At 36.9% G+C, this 19,196-nt stretch overlaps 1 protein-coding gene across 1 annotated transcript in view; it reads right to left on the bottom strand.

The window, feature by feature from the left end:
- Positions 1–4,173: 4,173 nt before the first annotated feature.
- LOC306862527 (nuclear protein AMMECR1-like) overlaps positions 4,174–19,196 on the bottom strand; it is a 37,659-nt gene continuing 22,636 nt past the window's right edge. The window contains exons 4-6 of the mRNA XM_079405363.1: positions 10,234–10,324; positions 9,639–9,735; positions 4,174–4,490 (exon numbers count right to left, since the gene is read on the bottom strand). Of these exons, the coding sequence (XP_079261489.1) occupies positions 4,376–4,490; positions 9,639–9,735; positions 10,234–10,324 (303 nt within the window). The 3' untranslated portion in view covers positions 4,174–4,375. The remainder of the gene's footprint in view (positions 4,491–9,638; positions 9,736–10,233; positions 10,325–19,196) is intronic.

Here is a 19,196-nt window from a genome sequence, read left to right as displayed (position 1 = left end):
ATGATTGTCTTGGTTTATCAAAAAAAAAAAAAAAATCAAAAGTTCATTTGTGAAGCATAAAGAGACACCCAGTGCTTCTTTCAGAATTTATTTTTATTGGATAAATGATTTAAAAGGTAATAACAATAATGTTTTGAAACTACATTATCATTGCCACAGCCATAGCTCACATATAACCCATCTATTTGCCGCCACCCACCCCCCCCCAACACATTTTTTTTTCTTTTTTGTATATTTTGTCATTTTTTTTGGAGCCATACTACCATATTCATAATAAATGACCATTTCAAGTCTCATCACACTAACAGCAATTCAGTGGGGTAAAGGATCTAGTTCTACAGAGGTGTTTTTTCGATTTCTTTGTTTTTTTTGCCAAGTCGTTACTTTAACATTTTTAAGTTCTGAAAGGAAGAAAGAATCCAAAACTGAAAAACAGAAACAAAAAGTGGTGGGCATACGGGGCAACACCAGGCAACCCCGATGCCTGCAATGACAACACTGCAAGCTGTCAGTCGTTCAAAACTCATCTTCTCAAAGTTCCAGAACATAGAAAACCACTAAAACAATTTAGAAACTAGGTCCAAAATATTTTTTTTTGAAAAGAATTAACTCGATATACAAAAACAGTCAGTTTACTTGTTTTTTTTTACATTTTTTTTTTTTTTTTTTACAAAAAAAGTTTTCAAATTTATTGTAGTTCTTACATTGTTTTTTTTTTTTATCATCATCATCATTATTATTATTATTAGTTATACCCCCCCCCCCCCACCCCACCCCCCCCACCCCACCCCACCCCACCCCACCCCCAATATCTATCAGTGCGATTGTATGCCAGTGCAGCTACTGGGTCCAGAGTAAAGAAAAGAGGCTTTTTTTTTCTTCTTCTTTGAATGGCATTTAAAAATAAGGATTAACTCATCTTTTGTATAAAGTATAACTGCTGGTCTTAGGAAAAAAAACATTAAGAAACCCATAAATCTAAGAGGCACGCTATGGGGTTTTCTTTCTTTACAAAAATATATAATAATAACAACAATGATGAAAACAAAATAAAAAGTGCAACCTCGCATTACGGTCATTGACACCGTGCAAGGTCTCAAAGACGGCTACAATGAAAATTCATTCAACTTAGGTAGCTAAAAACCTAAAACAATATTAGAAATCGTACAAAAGAAAAAAAAAACAAACATACACAGAAGACATTTCTCTTGCAGGGAAGGTTTTTGGAAGGACAGGAAGGCAGGTCTGTAGAGCAGCATTTGGACATGGCTGGAGGCATCTTTGGTTCGGTTGAACACACAAAGGTAACATGAGCCAAACGACGATGGGTTCGACAGCGAGCACGAAGCTCGTCCGTAGGTGTTACAACCCAACATTTATGCCTAAATGAGCATTTGCTATGCATACCAAACACTAATCCCAGTTGCGCTGTTAGAAAATGACAAACTCAACGACGACATAACGTGAAAATGGTTTTTGAACTCGTCTTGAACTGCAGGACAAGTTCTGAGAGTTTCAACAGTGTTCAAATGTGCCTGGGATTGCGAATGTCCTCATAGTGCATGTTCAAACTACTCTAGGAATCATGAAATGCTTTGATCCATTTGCAGTCTTTTCACAATTAGACAGAAAACCGATTTTGCAAAACTTAAAATGTACAGACGTATCTGACAGAACCAAAAAAACGAAAGAACCGACGTGTCTTTCAGGGGACAGCGTCGCTCGCGACTAAATGAACCGATGATATTTGAACAAATGTTGTTTGCCAAGTAAACTCGGCACATCATTATCGCTGTAGTTTTGGCCATATTTAAACAACGGCGTTCGGCTAGTTAAGCCGGCCGTCGTTCAAAATGGCAATGTACATGAACGCGAACATCCACAGCATTTAACGACGGTAACAAAGAGTGAGACTCCAGGGTATTGCGTAAATGTGCACGTCTATAACAGATGAGATGTTAAGCATATGCCCAAATCCCCCAGGCCATGAGGGAAAGATGGGGTTAGACTCGTCACTACTTGTCCTTTCAAACCTGCAGGAGAGTTACACTGGTAGGAAATAAACACCTGTAAAACAGATCTGCATATATTGAGGATAATAATAAAGTCTGATATGATCAATGAGTCCGCATGACCAGTCACATTTACTGCAACCACCCCCGACATGAGGTCCGATAGCACCATTTTATATAGTCTTTTTTTTCTCATATCTATATAGCTGTGAAACAAGCATGCCATGTTTAACAGTAGGCCTCCTATTCATGCAATACATCCTATTTCAAATGCAAAGAGTTGGTTTTGCAGCAGAAAAAATGTTCAGTTTGTGCTGTTTTAATGGACCAACAAACGAGGCCCTGAGCGTCCAACTAGAAAAACAAAAACCGGACTTAAAACTGAGGCCAAAAAATGAGATATTTAAAGGGTTGTTTAAGACCGATAGACAACAAACGTGTCACTTTTCATAACTGTGACCTACTTCCTGGTAGGTGGGGTTTAGAATATAGATTAAACGGATGAGAAACAGTCTTGGCTGGGCAGTAATAAACACTTGACTGTTAACAGGCAAAAAACAAACTCACGCAAAACCTTCACGTTGTGAAATGATCAGTCTCAAAGTAGTTGAACACTCAGGGAAACATTTGCTGGTCCACTTCATAACCATTTTAAGGCAAAACAACTGAAATCAGGTTTTTTTTATAGGTTTTAGTGAGCTGGATAATGACTGTGGATGGAACCCCAAAAGCCCTTAACATCTTGCATATGAAAACAAAAGACAGAATCTTTCCAGATTTTCCTTTCAAAAGTGGTCAAAAGCGAGTCCACTGCTTCTACAGACAATATGACACATGAGATTCAGTCTACATCCTGGTCTTTGGAAAAAAAATAACACTGACACCTTTCAGAGCAAGAGTTTAAAATGGGCCTAATAAACTGTCTGTGAGAAACCTATGAAAACACTTACAACCGTAGTTTAAAAACCTCCCTGGTGTGACAAGACGACATTATTTGTAACAAGCTTCACCGCGAGATGTGGAGGGGTTCAGACGCCACCAGAGCAGCTTGACTCGAGGATCCATAAGTTATCTTCTCAATTACTGCCACTGTAATGTTCACGCATTCGTTTGAGGTGTAAACATTGCTGCCATGCGAGACAGAAATGGACATATTCATCCGTAAGACCAGATCATTAAAAACAAAACAGAGCTTTCTGAAGCATCCTCCTGAGAGTGAAGATTCCCGTTCCAGGTAAACAGACCAGGAGAGAAATGAATTAAAAACAGCCATTTAGAGCAACCACCCTGCCACAGCATGCGTTAAAAAGAGTATGGCTTTCTTTTTTAGCTTGTCCCTGTCATTTGACCTTGGTCTCTCACAAAGGTTTTCCTCTCTGTGTGACAAAAATACGAAACAGACGAATTTCAGTTGTGAGCTCAACTGACTACAAAAGCCTTCATCCAATTGCACCCTTAGTACAGACCTATACTATACTCAACCTCACAAACACTAGAACAACACATCAACAAAAGAAGAGACAAGTGGATTAATACACGTGTAGCAACACTACACAAAAAAGGGCCTAACTGTTTATCCAAGTAAATTCAGTTCAAATCAACTCCAGTAATGCTAATAGCAACAGGCTTTTGCATTATGGGGAAAATATTCCGTGGTACCCAAAAACTAATTCAAGATAGTGGTTTCAAAAACAAGACTTGACTAGTTCTAACTCGGCCACACTGCATATCCCTACAACCCACAACAATGCTCACGATAAAACGAGAAAGGAAAACAATCACCACTCACAAAAGAAAATGATCAGAGGAACTGCACAGAGAGGAAAGAGAATCCCTTAAACCCTGTGGTTGCCTATATGATATAAGTCAAACTAATAAGAAACAATAAAAGAGGGGGAAAACAACAACAACGAAATAAACTAAAGCTGAGCGTACATAAAAAGCATGTTCAAAACTAGCCCATCATTTAATATGACTTCTTTCCATCCACAGACTGAGAAACCTGATTTTAGGAAATTTGTTGAAACAACAACAAAAAAAAAAAACTTAGTACTTGTTTATTTGCTTAAAAAGGGAAAGGGTTAATATATATTTATTTATATATATATATATATATATGCTGCAAAAACGAAATTAATACAAAGAATAAAAATGACAAAATAAATGAATTGTATTTTTTCGCTTTATAATCACCTAATGCTTATTTGCCACCCGCTGCCATGCCTCCAACGGACTGTCGACATGGCAACGGAAACTATCATCATAAAATGGTACAGTAGTACAGATAGCTAGACCACGAGGGGGCGGGCTCTCCCGGGAAGATGTCCGCCGAGAGGTCCAGTGACTGATCATGCGGCTCGCTGTCAGGAATAATGGTTGTATGGCGGGAGAGGGTGCCCGATGCCATTCTGGTAGTGATGATGCTGGCGGTGGGCGATGTATTCTGCGTAGCTCATGGTCATCTTTTCACTACGGTACCTAAAACAATGGTGAAAAAAGGGGGTAAGCATCAGAACAGTGAAAGACTCCACGTAAAGATACAAAAGTGATGCACTGACAATTGATTGCATCTTTCCCAATTTTAATATGCTGCAGTAAATTTTATATGAAAAATGTAATGTATGTGTCTTCAAAAACTAATTGTGTCATTAATAATTTGCATGTCATGAGTGATTGAATATGCTGAAGAGCTGTGGCAAAGTGGATGATTATCCGTCAAGAGCAACTTAGCAGTAGCAACTTGGAGCAGTCTCGCACAAAGCTATACTATGTCTTCAGAAGATTTACATTATTATTAGCGGTGTAATGGTACATGTATTTGTACAGAAAACGTTCCGTACAGGTCTTTTCTTTCAGTACGCATGTGTGTCATTAATTTTTTTCCGTAAATTCAGAAATACTGTTTTGGCGCTCTTTGATGTGGCGAGAGATCGCTGTATAGAAGCCTTAGTTCTAACAGCAGCATGGAGCGCGATCATCCCTTCATCTTTACTACTAATTTTAATGTGAAATAAACATGAATGAACATCTCAAGTAATCACTCATTGTTTCAATTGCGGAAAGACGTCATTAAAACAGCTTGTAAAACAAATGTCACGTAATATTTCACCTCAGGCAAGTCATCAGTGTCTACAGCTTGTTATTTGCTAGACTAGAGAAATAAAGTCTAGAGAAAAGCATTTCACAAAATATTAGACTATATACTTCATTTTACTTTACCTGTTAATGAAGTCTTAATGTATGTTTAAATAAATCTTTTATTACACAAGTTATGACAGCCAGTGTGTAAATTATTATATTTCAACAACAAAAATAAATTGTATAATTTAGAAGTTAATTTAAAAACTGCACTGCGCAATTTACATGTTTGCATACACATTTTTGAGGCTGCACGATAAATCGCATGTGATTGTCATGCGCATTTCGTCCGTAAAGATGGTTCTGTGATTAGTAGTTAATCTCTATCACGTGCTTTCAGATGGAGTGGCATTTAATTCACAGAGCCGTAGTTCACTGACAAGCTACGCAATATCACATTCATAATCGCAGATCGCCTTCATAAATGATTATGAATGTGATATTGGGTAGCTTGTCAGTGAACTACGGCTCTGTGAATTAAATGCCACTCCATCTGAAAGCACGTGATAGAGATTAACTACTAATCACAGAACCGGCTTTACGGACGAGATGCCCATGACAATCAGCCCTAATTATAGTTCAAATAAATAGCAACTGAATTTAAGTTTGGGCTCTGTTGTCAATTATAACCTTATAGTAATGTAAAAGGGCTCCCTATAGTTTAGGTATAATTTTATCCCTAAGTCAATTTAAATTGTAAATTAATTTATTTAAAGTAAAAACAATGTTCAGTAAACAATTGTTTAAAAAAAAAAAAATTAATTAATTAATTAAAGAAAATTAATATATATATATATATATATATATATATATATATATATATATATATATATATATATATATATATATATATATATATATATATATATATATATATATGTGTGTGTGTGTGTGTGTGTGTGTGTGTGTGTGTGTGTGTGTGTGTGTGTGTGTGTGTGTGTGTGTGTGTGTATATATATGTGTGTGTGTGTGTGTGTGTGTGTGTGTGTATATATATATATATATATATATACACACACACACACACATATATTTATTTATATATATATATATATATATATATATATATATATACACACACACACAATGTATATATATATATATATATATATATACACACACACATACATATATAAGTATAACAAGAGCCAAAAATGTTAGAATTGTGTCGATGTGCCAATATTTATGGACCTGACTGTGTGTGTGTGTGTGTGTGTGTGTGTGTATATGTATATGTATATGTATATGTATATATATATATATATATATATATATATATATATATATATATATATATATATATATATATATATATATACACACATATACATACACACACATATACATTTTTCTTCCTGCTGTACCCAAACCATACCGAACAGTGAGGTAAAAAAAAACAGGTATGTACTGAACCGTCATGTTTGTGTACATGACCCTAATTATTAATATAGCGTATGAGTTATAAGAATAACTGCTGCATTGTCATTTTTGGAGCACAACAGCTTCAGCCATTCCATAGTTCTGGTGCATGGACAATATCAAATATTGTATTTTGAGTTCCACAGAATAAGTCAAAGAATAAGTCAAAGTTAAAACTACATGCGGTCACTTCTAATCTGCTGCTCTGCACTGCTAAAATCCAGACTTATGAACAAGAGATCATTTGACAGCCACTGTACATAAAAAAATAAAGACAATGGCTGCGTTGTGATTTCAGTTATATATGTGAAATAATTGAGAAAACATAAATAAGGTGGACATTCTGTTGTTTGTAGTGCTTTCTCTATTGTTTGTTAATATTGTTATCAAAAGACAGAGGCGGCACTGAAAGTGGCAATGCTTGCCAAACTCTTTCACTGTACACAGACTGTGTAAAAATGTATCTTTTTGAGGCTTTAAATAAGTGTGTGTGATGGAAAGATCACAACGAAAGATGCAGCTTATTACATCCTGTGTCTATTATAATGTTGGGAGTAGACATGAGCCAGTATTCGGTTCAACTGCAGATGGTGCTGATAGAACAGTAAAAATGCAGCCGTAACCCTGGTAACCCCGTAAACAAAACAGCTGGCCTACTTTCTGTTTCTGAACAGGATTTAAATGATTAAAAGTCATTCGGATTTTTGTATTCTCAAATGGTGCTCGTCACACAGCACCAAATGCTTACATACTTAGACTTAAAGGAACACTCCACTTTTTTTGAAAATAGGCTCATTTTACAACTCCCCTAGAGTTAAAGAGTTGAGTTTTACCGTTTTTTAATCCATTCAGCCGATCTCCGGGTCTGGCGGTAGCACTTGTAGCACATTAGCATCTCGCTAAAAAATGACGAGTTTTGCAATGAGTTTCGATAATTTTCCTATTTAAAGCTCGACTCTTCTGTAGTTACATCGTGTACTAAGATCGACGGAAAATGAAAAAGTTTTTCACGCCAAGGAACTTTGTGAGCTGGGAGGAACTTTGCTGCCGTACCATGAGTGCAGCAGGCGCGATGATATTACGCAGTGCAGAAAAGTAGTCCCCAGGTAACTAGTTATGATACAGCTGGGGACTACTTTCAGGTGCTGCTTAATATCATTGCGCCTGCTGCATCCATGGTACGACAGCAAAGTTCCTTGATTATTACACCAGAATGGGAGTATAGTTCCTAACCATATCGGCCTTAAAAAAAACCCCAAAAAAAGCAACTTTTCATTTTCCGTTGATCTTAGTACACGATGTAACTACAGAGGAGTCAAGCTTTAAATATGAAAATTATCGAAACTCTTTGGTCATTTTTGATCAAGATGCTAATGGTCTAATCCGATTCAATGATCTATACTAAGCTAAGCTAAAAGTGCTACCGCCAGACCCAGAGATTGGCTGAATGGATTCAAAAACGGTAAAACTCTACTGTTTAACTGTTTAGGGGAGTTGTAAAATAAGCCTATTTTCAAAAAAAGTGGAGTGTTCCTTTAATAGGCTATTTATTTTCAAACTTTTTTTAACATTTTAATTAGACTACAACATTCCCTAGATATGATTTGAAAATGATTAGATTTTTTATTGTTTGGTCACTTTACATTAAGGCTCCATTAGTTAACGTTAGTTAATTTATTAATGTAAACTACCAATTTTTTTTTTTTTTAAACATTCATCACTTGATTTCAAAATTTAAAAACCTTAAGATCAAAAGTTGTAACTGCACTATAATTTAACGGACCCAAGCTAACATTTAGCAAAAAATTACTTCTATAACAAATGTAGCTATTGCTCATTAAAGTTAGTGCATTATCTAAGGATAACGTATTCTGTTACTAACGATACACCTGCGCCACTCAACTGTCTCGAGTCCCACGGAGGAGCTTCGGAAGGATAAAAGGAGGAGTGACGACAATGGAAGACGAGAGAGGACCAGGCCAGGACATTTTGTGTTTCGCGTGCGGCAGTCATCCGTGAGGGGCTGCTGCTTATTTTCATTTTATTGTTTGTTTATTTTATTTTTAAAGTGTTTAAATGTTCGCCGGTTCCCGCCTCCTCCCCGTATCTACGAACTGTGCTACAAACACTTTTTTGAAACTTATTTCAGTATCGTGATAGTACCGTATACTGGGATAAAATCTTCAGCAATTATCGCAACATGAAAATTTGATACAGTCACATGCCTAGTTTGGAGTAACACATTATGTAATCACTTCTTTTTTCCAAGTGATTAGTAAAGTAACATTACTTTTTAATTTACAAGAAAATAAGTGAGTTCATTTTTCAAATAAGTAAAGCCAGTTACTTGCTTATTTACTGACTGACAGCTCTCCTGTCCTGATGTTGACAGAAACCGGGGGTAAGTGCAGAGGCTTTGTGTGAACATGATGCTTACTGTAGTTCTAATCTAGAGTAAATGTCAACATGCATTTACTTTTCTTCCTTGAACAAAAACAGATTCAGTATTTCTCAAAATGAATAAATACATTGAAATGCAAACTCAGAATATGACACAAATCTGCAATAATTAAATAAGTTAAATAGCACAAATATCCTTCATGTATTTAAGCACATTTTATTAACCACTGTCTGCTGAGGACCTTCGATCCAATTCAACCACACTAAAAAGCAAAAATGACTTTAGGAAAAAAAAAAAAGACATTTGTGTTTAATATTTTTATTGCTGAAGAGTGTGGAACTTTTACATTTTCTTCAGCCTGACATTTTCCAAAAATATAACTGTTTTTATATTAAAAACAAGCAAGCACAGACCAGATGAGAAAAAGCAATGCAAAAGTATCATAGTTACTTTCTATGGAAAGTAATGCACTAAGTAACACAATTAGTGATTTTCTTAGGAAGTAACACAATATCGTAATGCATTACTATTACGTTATACTATTAGTTATTATAAAAATAACTTTCCCCAACACTGTCTTGTGGCACTGGACACAAGTACTGAAATATTCATCCACTTATAAATAGCCAGTGATTTAAAAAGAAGTTCAGAAAAGGCAATTGTCTCACCTGGTCAATTTAATAGTCTTCCTGAAGTCATTTGTGATGGGAGCTTTGTAACCTCCCTTTCGAAGTAAGGAATCTATGGTCTGAATGTGGTCCCATCCTATAGAGACAGAACAAATTAAATTATGTTCTTTCATACCGATTGTTACTTTTTGGTCTGCGTCTTATTTCTGCCGTTACAGTGTAACTGAAGACATCACGGACAGAAATCAGGCAAGTGTATTTTAGGGTGTATTCACACCTGTCTTGTTTAGTTTGACTGAATCAAACTCTAGTTCGTTTCGCCCCTTGGTGCGGATCTTTTGGACAGGTGTGAATACAGCCATCGCACTAGGGTGCGGACCAAATAACCGTACCGAAACCCAGCTGAAAAGGTGGTCTCGGTCCCAAACGAACTCTGGTACGTTGAATGGATGAACCAATGAATGGATGACCTTAAGCACATGTGTGGTTGTGTTTACAGTTTCTAGTTCACTTGCAAAAAGGGCAGTATGAAAGCGAACTGCACCAAACCAAAAAAAACCAACATCGTATTTGGTCCGGACCAAAGCAAGTGAACTAACGGACTTTCCTGGTGTGAATACACCCTTATTCTCACCTTGCTCCTTCGCAACCTCTGGCAGGTAGGTGGCGGTGCGCTTTGATCCTTTTTCACTAAAAAATTCTATCCTAATGCCGTGAACACCCACCTAGAAAACAAAGACATTTTGAATAATCATATTTAATCCTTTCCATACCTGACCTACATGTAACTGACAAATGGTGCTAATAATGACATTAAAATTGTGAGAATAGCTTGTTGAGAGAGGAAAAATTTCATCCGTTTACTGCAATCAGTTCCGCTCCCGCTCTCTTTCAGAGGCACAAGGGAAAAGACAGACATATTGACAAATGAAAAATGTTATTACACAATTATAATAATCTATCATTTATCTTCAAGCAAGCTTAGGTATTTTTATAATGATGTGTATTTACTGTATTATGTAGAGATGCACCGATCGACCGGCCAGGGACCGGAATTAGCAGATTTTCCGCATGATCGGCCCGGACCGGTGACCGGCCGGTCAGTCTGCCGATTCCGAGCCGGTCTGTTTTGACATCACATCTATGCTCACATCCGCATGTAAACACGTCGTCGAGATGGAAGTTCTTCACTGTGAGTGAAGAAGAAACAAAGTTCGCAATTTGTAATACGTGTAGGGCCAAAGTATACCATAAGGGAACCACAGGGCTCGATTAACGCTTGTCTGGGACAAGTAGATTTTTTAAAGGGGCAAGTGAGAGAGAATTTTACTTGCCCGACTGGACAAGAAGCCTGATAAAAATGGCAATAGCAAAAATAACTAGGGAAGCACTGAAACTTGGCCACCAAAAATTTTTACGCGAGAGTGATTCTGATTCTATTGCATTCAGTGTAAACAGAGACTGATAATATATTTATGTTGTGCCATTGTGCTCGCGCAGCCTGAGTGAGTGTGTGAAAGAGAGACTCGTGCAGAAATAAAACAAGTGAGCGCAATAGTACACACAAAGTTATAAATGCTTACTGCGGTAGAAAAAAATATATTTATAATATTTGATTTACACAACCAAGATGTTTCCCCAAATATCAAAATGATTGCAATGCGACACTGATTTTATACAATCTTAAATTCAATAAACAAGAAGTTAAACTTAAGTAACTTACATGTTAGAACCAATACTGACTGTTTTTGTTCAATTTCGCTGACGAAAATAGTTCCAATCAAAGCCACAGCAGAACTGTTGTGTCTCCAAGCAACATGCAGCGGTGTTTTGTTACTGAATGAATCCATGTTTTTGAATGAATCGAGAGAGTCATTGATTCATAAAGACAGTCACTTGCCTTGAATCTGAATGAATAGGTTGAATGAATGACTCATTAAAAACAGTAATTTTCCGCCACTTACAGGTGGTTTGGTTTCATATACAGTGGTGGCCAAAATGACTAGAACACTTGTATTTTAACTAGTGTTAATTAGACTATAACGAAAAATGTTTGTTGACTAGCTTTTTTTCCTATGACTAAGACGAGACTATAATAAGGTCAATAAACAATAACTATGACTATATCAACATGCAATTTCGTTGAAGAAATAAGACAAGACTAAAATGTATTAAAAAAAAATTTTTTTTTTCGACAAAAAAAGGAGACTATGTTATTGCAGACTGCTACACACGCTTCTACTACGCGAGCTTTCATGAGTGCGGTTGCCAGATATCAAGACTTCAAATCCCCGAATCGGAGCTTCGCAGTTACATGATACATTTTCTGCTCGGTGGTTTGCTTATTTTAAGCAATCTGGCAACCATGCACTCGCTCCTCATTGCGGAAGCGCCGCTGACGATGATGTGAAAATACCGACAAACAAGCTGAAGTTAAGCGATCAAAATGAAAGTCACATAGTAGTGTGTGTTCTGTCATGAGATCTCGACTATATTGTTTGCGATTGCTGAATAAATGCACTTACTAAACCGCTGTTGTTTAGAGAAATAGGATAATAGAGAAGTAGACAAATAGGCTAGCCTATTGCAATTTGGAATGAGTGGAATTACTAGGAATCTCACTGTTTTAATATTTTTTGTTTGTTTTAGCTGTTTTCATAATGTAGACAGAGATTGCATAAATCTTTGGTATTAATTTATATAATAAAAAGCCTATAATAAATCAGTACACTAGATGAGGGAAAATACACCATGTAGCCTGTGACCACATGCTTACTGGTGAAAATGCAATACCTGAAATGCAAAAGTAAATTTCGCAAATGACAACAGTCATTACGATTATAATTTTGAGCAAAAATATTTTTTATCAGTTTAACCATTATACAGAATGACGAAAATGTGACTAAGATTTCATTGACTAAAACCTGACTAAAATGCTCATACATTTCATTGACTTAAATTTGACTAAAAAACAGGACAAGGCTGTCTAAATATAACTAAAATGTACATTTGAGTAAGACTAAGACTAAATTAAAGGGGTCATATGATGCGATTTCAAGTTTTCCTTACTCTTTGGAGTGTTACAAGCTGATTGTGCATAGATAAGATCCCTGAAGTTGCAAAGACTAAAGTCTCAAAACCAAAGAGATATTCTTTATCAAAGTTAAGACTTCCACGCTCCCCTAAAACAGCTCATGTGGAAATATTTGCGTAATGCCGTCCAAATGTCCACGCAAACAAAGGAGGCGTGGTTTCAGTAACCGCAGTAGTGTTGATGCAGCCATGTCAGGGAGACGCTGTGCGTGTGTTTCTAGGTGAAAGCAAAAGCACTTTATTTGGCCTTTCGAAAGTAGATGCATATAAGAATCATTAAAGGGATCCCCGGGTATTAAGACATGTATAGCTTAATATATCGTAAATGATGTCTCTTATTTAAATATGTAATAGAAAACCCATGAAAATGTTATTTAAAAAAAACAAATCATCATTTTTGGACTATGGGGGGGGGGGGCGCCATTATTTTATGTGCACAGTACATTCTGCGTCGATGACATCAAATGGTTGCATTCGGTGAGCGACTGGTGCTTATTTCTATGGTCTTTGGCTTTTTACTGCAATACAACTCAGAAAATAAAATACTGATACGATACCACATTGTGTGGCTTTTGGTTGTCATTTTCAGTCAAAGGGCAAATGTTAAGATGTAAACATGCAGACGCTAATCATGACTCGCGGCCGCTAGAGGAGTTCCTCAGCGCGGATTTCCCTCGATATCCGGGGTGTTTAGACTCCTTGTGGGGAAAAATCAATGGTACAGCATTTGGTTTAAACCTATACTTATAACCATCACCACCTGTAAGCTCTTTCAGTAGCTGTGGTCATCATATCAGTATTTTATTTTCCGAGTTGTCTATTCCAAGTTGTGTTGTGGTAAAAATAGCAACAGGTAGCGCTAGTAGCTCACCGAGTGAAACCATTTTACGTCATCAGAATAATGGCGTCCCCCATAGTTCAAAATATGTATAAAACAATGTGATTTTTTTAAAATAACAAATCTTTGATGGGTTTTCTACTACATATTTCAGTAAGAGACATCATTTACGTTATATTAATGCATACAAGTCTTAATACCCACGGATCCCTTTAAGATTACTTACAACAGAACAGCAGCGCATTTTATGGACGACTGTTTCGTGAACCTAGGAGAGGAGGTAATTCTGACTTTGCTATGACAATCTGGCGCTTCTGAATCAGCTACTGTAAGTATGTTTTGTTATTAGTTTAAGTATTTTCTATTGACTGTTCAAATGCGGAGTTGTGCGCGTTGTGTGTGTGTGAGAGAGAGAGAGAGAGAGAGAGAGAGAGAGACAGGGTCACATCACAGTGGAGTCAGCTTTCTTTAATCGCGGCTTGTGAGCAAACACATACGAGCTTTATCACTGTGTCTGTCATGTGACTCTTCCCCTTTCGGGTTTGAACTAATGGTAAAACTAAGGATTATTATTAACTGTCTTTACATTTACTTTGAAAGATGAAACACGCAATTATGGTAAGGGATGTTACATTTCCGACGCGTGCTTGTGGTGTTCGGCCAATCACAATGCACTGGGTCAGTTGGCCAATCAGAGCAGACTGCACTTGTTGGAAAGAGGGACTTTGTAGAAAACGACGCGTTTGAGAGAGGCGGGGCATAGAGGACCTACAATAATGTACAGTATTTGAAAAATAATGTTTTTTGAACATTTAAGCATGTCAACATATTCTTTTACACCAAATACACAAAATAATGACCTTTAAAAAAGCATCATATGACCCCTTTAAAAATGGCTGCCAAAATTAATACTGCTTTATGGTTAATTAATAATAATCTTATTACTAAAATGGCAAGTTTTCATTGACTAAAACTAGACTAAAGTGTTGAGACTTTTAGTCGACAAACTAAATAGGATAAGGTTGACTAAATACGATAAAAACTAACAAGGATATTTTAACACGGGACTAAGACTAAGACTAAAATTGAAATGAACAAAATTGCTGTCAAAATGTCAATTTTCACCTACTAAAAAATGATTTTAAGTCAGTTATTTCTATCTTGTGCTGTAGTGTGTCAGTAGGAAATATAAGTTTACATTTCCAAACATTCATTTTGCCATTAATTGTATTAATGCAGTGAAAATTTTGTCTGAGAACAGCCGTGTTTCCACACAGAGATCTGATCTGATCTGATCATCATCCAGACTAAATCCAGAAGAACCGTGGCAACATCTCCAAGACGCTTCAAGAAACCTACAGTACTGTTAAATGTTTTAGGCACTTGTGTCATGAATAGAATTTATCAATCAACTTCTATTAACCAAATTAAAATCAACATTTGGTGTGAGCATCCTTTGCGTTTAAAGCAGCTTTTGCCCTAGGTGCACTTGTGCATAGTTTCTCAGGGAGCTTTGCAGGTAGGTTCTTGAAGCATCTTGGAGACGCTGCCACAGTTCTTCTGGATTTAGTCTGTTCTGTTTCTTCATGTCATTCCAGTAGGTCTGCTCTCGACTAAAGATTTTTCAGGTCGACTAGTAGTCATTCATTTGAAGCATTAGTCATCTAATTGCACATTTATTAATAAACCATTTAAATAATTAGCCTTAATTGCCTATATAATAAGCCTTTAATTGCCAAACAAAACAAAAAACAAATGGCAAAATGAATATGTAAATTGATATTTTCTACAGACACGTTAAAACTATTAACCAACTGACGTAAAACTATTTTTTAGCTGGTGAAAATACTAATGTTCTAATCATTTTGGCCACCACTGGATAAAAGTATTGTTGTATTTTTCCAACCTTTATTTATATTTTCAATACAAAGATGTGTGAAAGATGACATTTGATAAGGTTAGGGGGAAAATATGACCATTTATAAACCAAGTGGGAAATGACATCTGTTTTGTTGTATACAGCAGTTGTTTAATCTGTAACTTTGTCCAAATTGGGGGAATTGTAATGTTTAATAATTACTCATGTAAATTATTATTATAATTATTTTTTTTTTTTTTTGCATTGAAAAAAGTAGATTTTTGTTTTTATGCGCTGTCAATTATAATTCTTAGAAAATTGGAATTGGCAAAAATCGGTACTGGCAGGTCACACTTACAAAAAAAAATTAAAATAAATAATCGGAATCGGCCAAGAAAATTTCGATCGGTGCATCTCTAGTATTATAGCAATGGTTATCATACATAACATTTAGCATTGCATAAAAACATTTCTCACAAGCTGATCGGAATGCAAGTTATTTCAAACACTCATTGTCTGTTTTTAGCTGAAAATGGTTTTAAAGTATATTAAGTGCTGATATTAGCTAGTAATTGTATATGAAAAAATGAGAAGCAGCACTATCTCTCTCCTTCATAATCTTTGCCTCGGGCCATGATCACACCTTAAGCTCTACTCTGGACAGACTTTAGAAGCCCAGAGGAGGCACAATCAAGCCCCAGAAATGAAGGCAGAAATTATCCATCTACATACATATATAGCTATATATATAGCTCTCACCTGGTCAATTTATTAGTCTTTAATAGTAATTTGTGATGGAAGCTTTGTACCCTTACTTTCGAGGCAATGAGGACAGGACAATACATTTTAGGGCTCTATTTTCCAGTTTTCAAATCTGTAACTGTCAAAGCCACCTCATTATTGATTTGGTCATGTCCTTCATGTGGTTTTTTGCTAACCCCATCAAAAGGAAAAAAAGCTGCTCAAATGAGCATGATGCTCAAGAACTAATGAGGACTGTTCTTGTGCGGTTCCGATATTTAATACACTCTTTTGAAAGTAATCACTTGAAAGTCATTTATTAACTGTTTATTTTTATTTGGCATCAGACTATAATAGATATCATTGCCATGACGTGTTACTATGGGTTGTGTCCTGCTTCAGGCATCAGACTGGCATTCTAACACATCAAGCTTCATGCTTTCTAACCTTATCTCCACTTTTTTTCTTTTTCTTGCAATTATTCTATTGTACATACAAAACACGAAGTTGATATCAAGAGTCCCACATTCATAGGTGTGACAACACAGTCTGTTTACACTATTACTGTATTGTGTAGGTATTTTAAAAAAATATATAAATTATTTGTAATGAAGCAGACACTGACACCGTGTCTACACCGGACGCGACAGTTGTCGTGTAGCGCCGCGCTGCGCTGGAACATCGGTCTACACTGGACGCAACAAACCGACCTTTGCAAATCATTTGAATGTTGTGTCAATATGTCAGAAATAGAACGAGGCATCAGTTTACTGCCAGGGATCATGTCACCCTGTGCCATATCCAGTGTAGACAACACTCATTATAATGGGTTCTATTGTCTTTTGTCACGGTGCATCGCACCACCGCACATAGCCCTGGTTGTTTTTAATGTTTTTATGAAATATCTGTATTGACTGCATGATCATATCATCATATTATGTACTGTATTGCGAGCCGCGCAATGAGTAACACTGGTTTACAGTGTCTATACCATTGTAACAGATGTTTACATTTACCAGTGTCTTCATTCAGTATACGTCTACATTATTATACATATATATCAGACACTTGTGTTGTCAAATGTACAGATTGCGATATCATTCGGTACTGAAATTTTAAAAGCGTCCATTTCCCAGTAAGATTTGAGTGCTGTTGAGCAGATTCTTAAAAGGAACACGCCACTTCTTTTGAAAATAGGCTCATTTTCCAACTCCCCAAGAGTTAAACAGTTGAGTTTTACCGTTTTCGAATCCATTCAGCCGATCTACGGGTCTGGCGGTAGCACTTTTATCTTAGCTTAGCATAGATCATTGAATCTGATTAGACCGTTAGCAAAAAAATTACCAAAGAGTTTCAATATTTTTCCTATTTAAAACGTGACTCTTCTGTAGTTACACTGTGTACTAAGACTGGCGGAAAATGAAAAGTTGCGATTTTTTTTAGGCCGATATGGCTAGGAACTATACTGTAATTCCGGCGTAATAATCAAGGCACTTTGTTGCCGTACCATGGGTGCAGCAGACGCAATGATATTACGCAGCACCTGAAAGTAGTCCCCAACTAGGTAACTTCCATCTTCAGTGTTTTGCGGTTCAAATAGATACGGTTCAGGATCTGCACCAAAGTAAATATCTTCTGAATAGTCTCACAAATGTGTCCATGGTTGCAAGGCATGCCCCCTGTGCAAGCAGGTGGTCATGTTGGTTATGATGACGGAAGTTAGCCTATTTTCAGGCACTGCGTAATATCATTGCGCCTGCTGCACCAATGGTACGGCAGCAAAGTTCCTTGATAATTGCGCTGGAATGAGAGTACAGTTCCTAGACATATCGGCCTAGAAAATCGCAACTTTTCATTTTCCGTCAGTCTTAGTACACGATGTAACTACAGAAGAGTCACGTTTTAAATAGGAAAAATATTGAAACTCTTTGGTCATTTTTGAGCGATATGCTAACGGTCTAATCATATTCAATGATCTATGATCTAAGCTGCAGCTAAAAGTGCTACCGCCAGACCCGTAGATCGGCTGAATGGATTCGTAAACTGTTTAACTCTTGGGGAGTTGGAAAATGAGCCTATTTTAAAAAATAGTGGCGTGTTCCTTTAAACAGCACTGACTGGTCATTGTGTTCACGTGCTCAACAGATAAGGGTGTGATTGGCTTCAATGATCATTGCTTCAGAATCTGCTCAACAGCGCTCAAATCTCAGCGGGAAATGTTTTTAAAATTACCGAATGGTATCGCGGTCGGTATTTTTGACAACACTAACAGACACGTGTGTGTGTGTATATATAATATGGTCCTTTAAATATTAGGGATGGGTCACGATTTTCAAATATTCGATTAGTTGATTTAATTATAGAATATCGAATAGGTTGTGCAATTGTCTAAAGAAATTTCACCATGTTTTCGGTGCTGACGTGTTCATGTAAGCAGAGGGAAGCACTGCCAATAACGCACCTAAAAGCTGTAGACTTGAATGGCAAATAGCGGTTATGGTAATTTGGGACGATGTCAAATAGGAGTTCTGTGAGCACCTCAAATACCCCGACTGGGACCTGTATTCGGAAAGACATGCACGGAAAACGAATAACTCGTTCTATGGAGCCCCTAAAGGGACATGGTCAGCCTTGCTAGCGGTAGCCTGTTACATTACAGTAGGCCTACAGGCCAAGTACAGCACAGCACTCTGCATGAGTCTCAGTCAGCTAACAGTAAGGAAAAACCCTGCTAACGTTACAAAAAAAGACACGCACAATATACAAGACACCATCGTCACTCCTCACCCAGGGCGCATTTCGGTCTGCGCTGTTGTAGGTCACTAAGGACAGTATGTGCCCATGTGCATGTTTGCACGGCCTGAATCATCAAGCTTGCATAGTATAAAGCCAGGCTAAATCTGTGAGCTTGTGCTTCATTTGAAAGCAGGTATGCGTTGAGTAGCTAATTCCGCACATCCCAGATTCGCTCTCTGATCACGCAATTTGCAAGCTGTCCTGCAGTGGCCAGAACATTTGTTGACATTGTAGGCTGAGAGCTGTGCTTGTGTGTATGTGGGCAGATCGT

This window comes from Barbus barbus, assembly GCF_936440315.1.
Source record: "Barbus barbus genome assembly, chromosome: 43".
Lineage (NCBI taxonomy): Eukaryota > Metazoa > Chordata > Actinopteri > Cypriniformes > Cyprinidae > Barbus > Barbus barbus.
The sequence above is the reverse complement of the archived record's forward strand: the minus strand, read 5'-3'. Positions and strand labels throughout refer to the sequence as shown.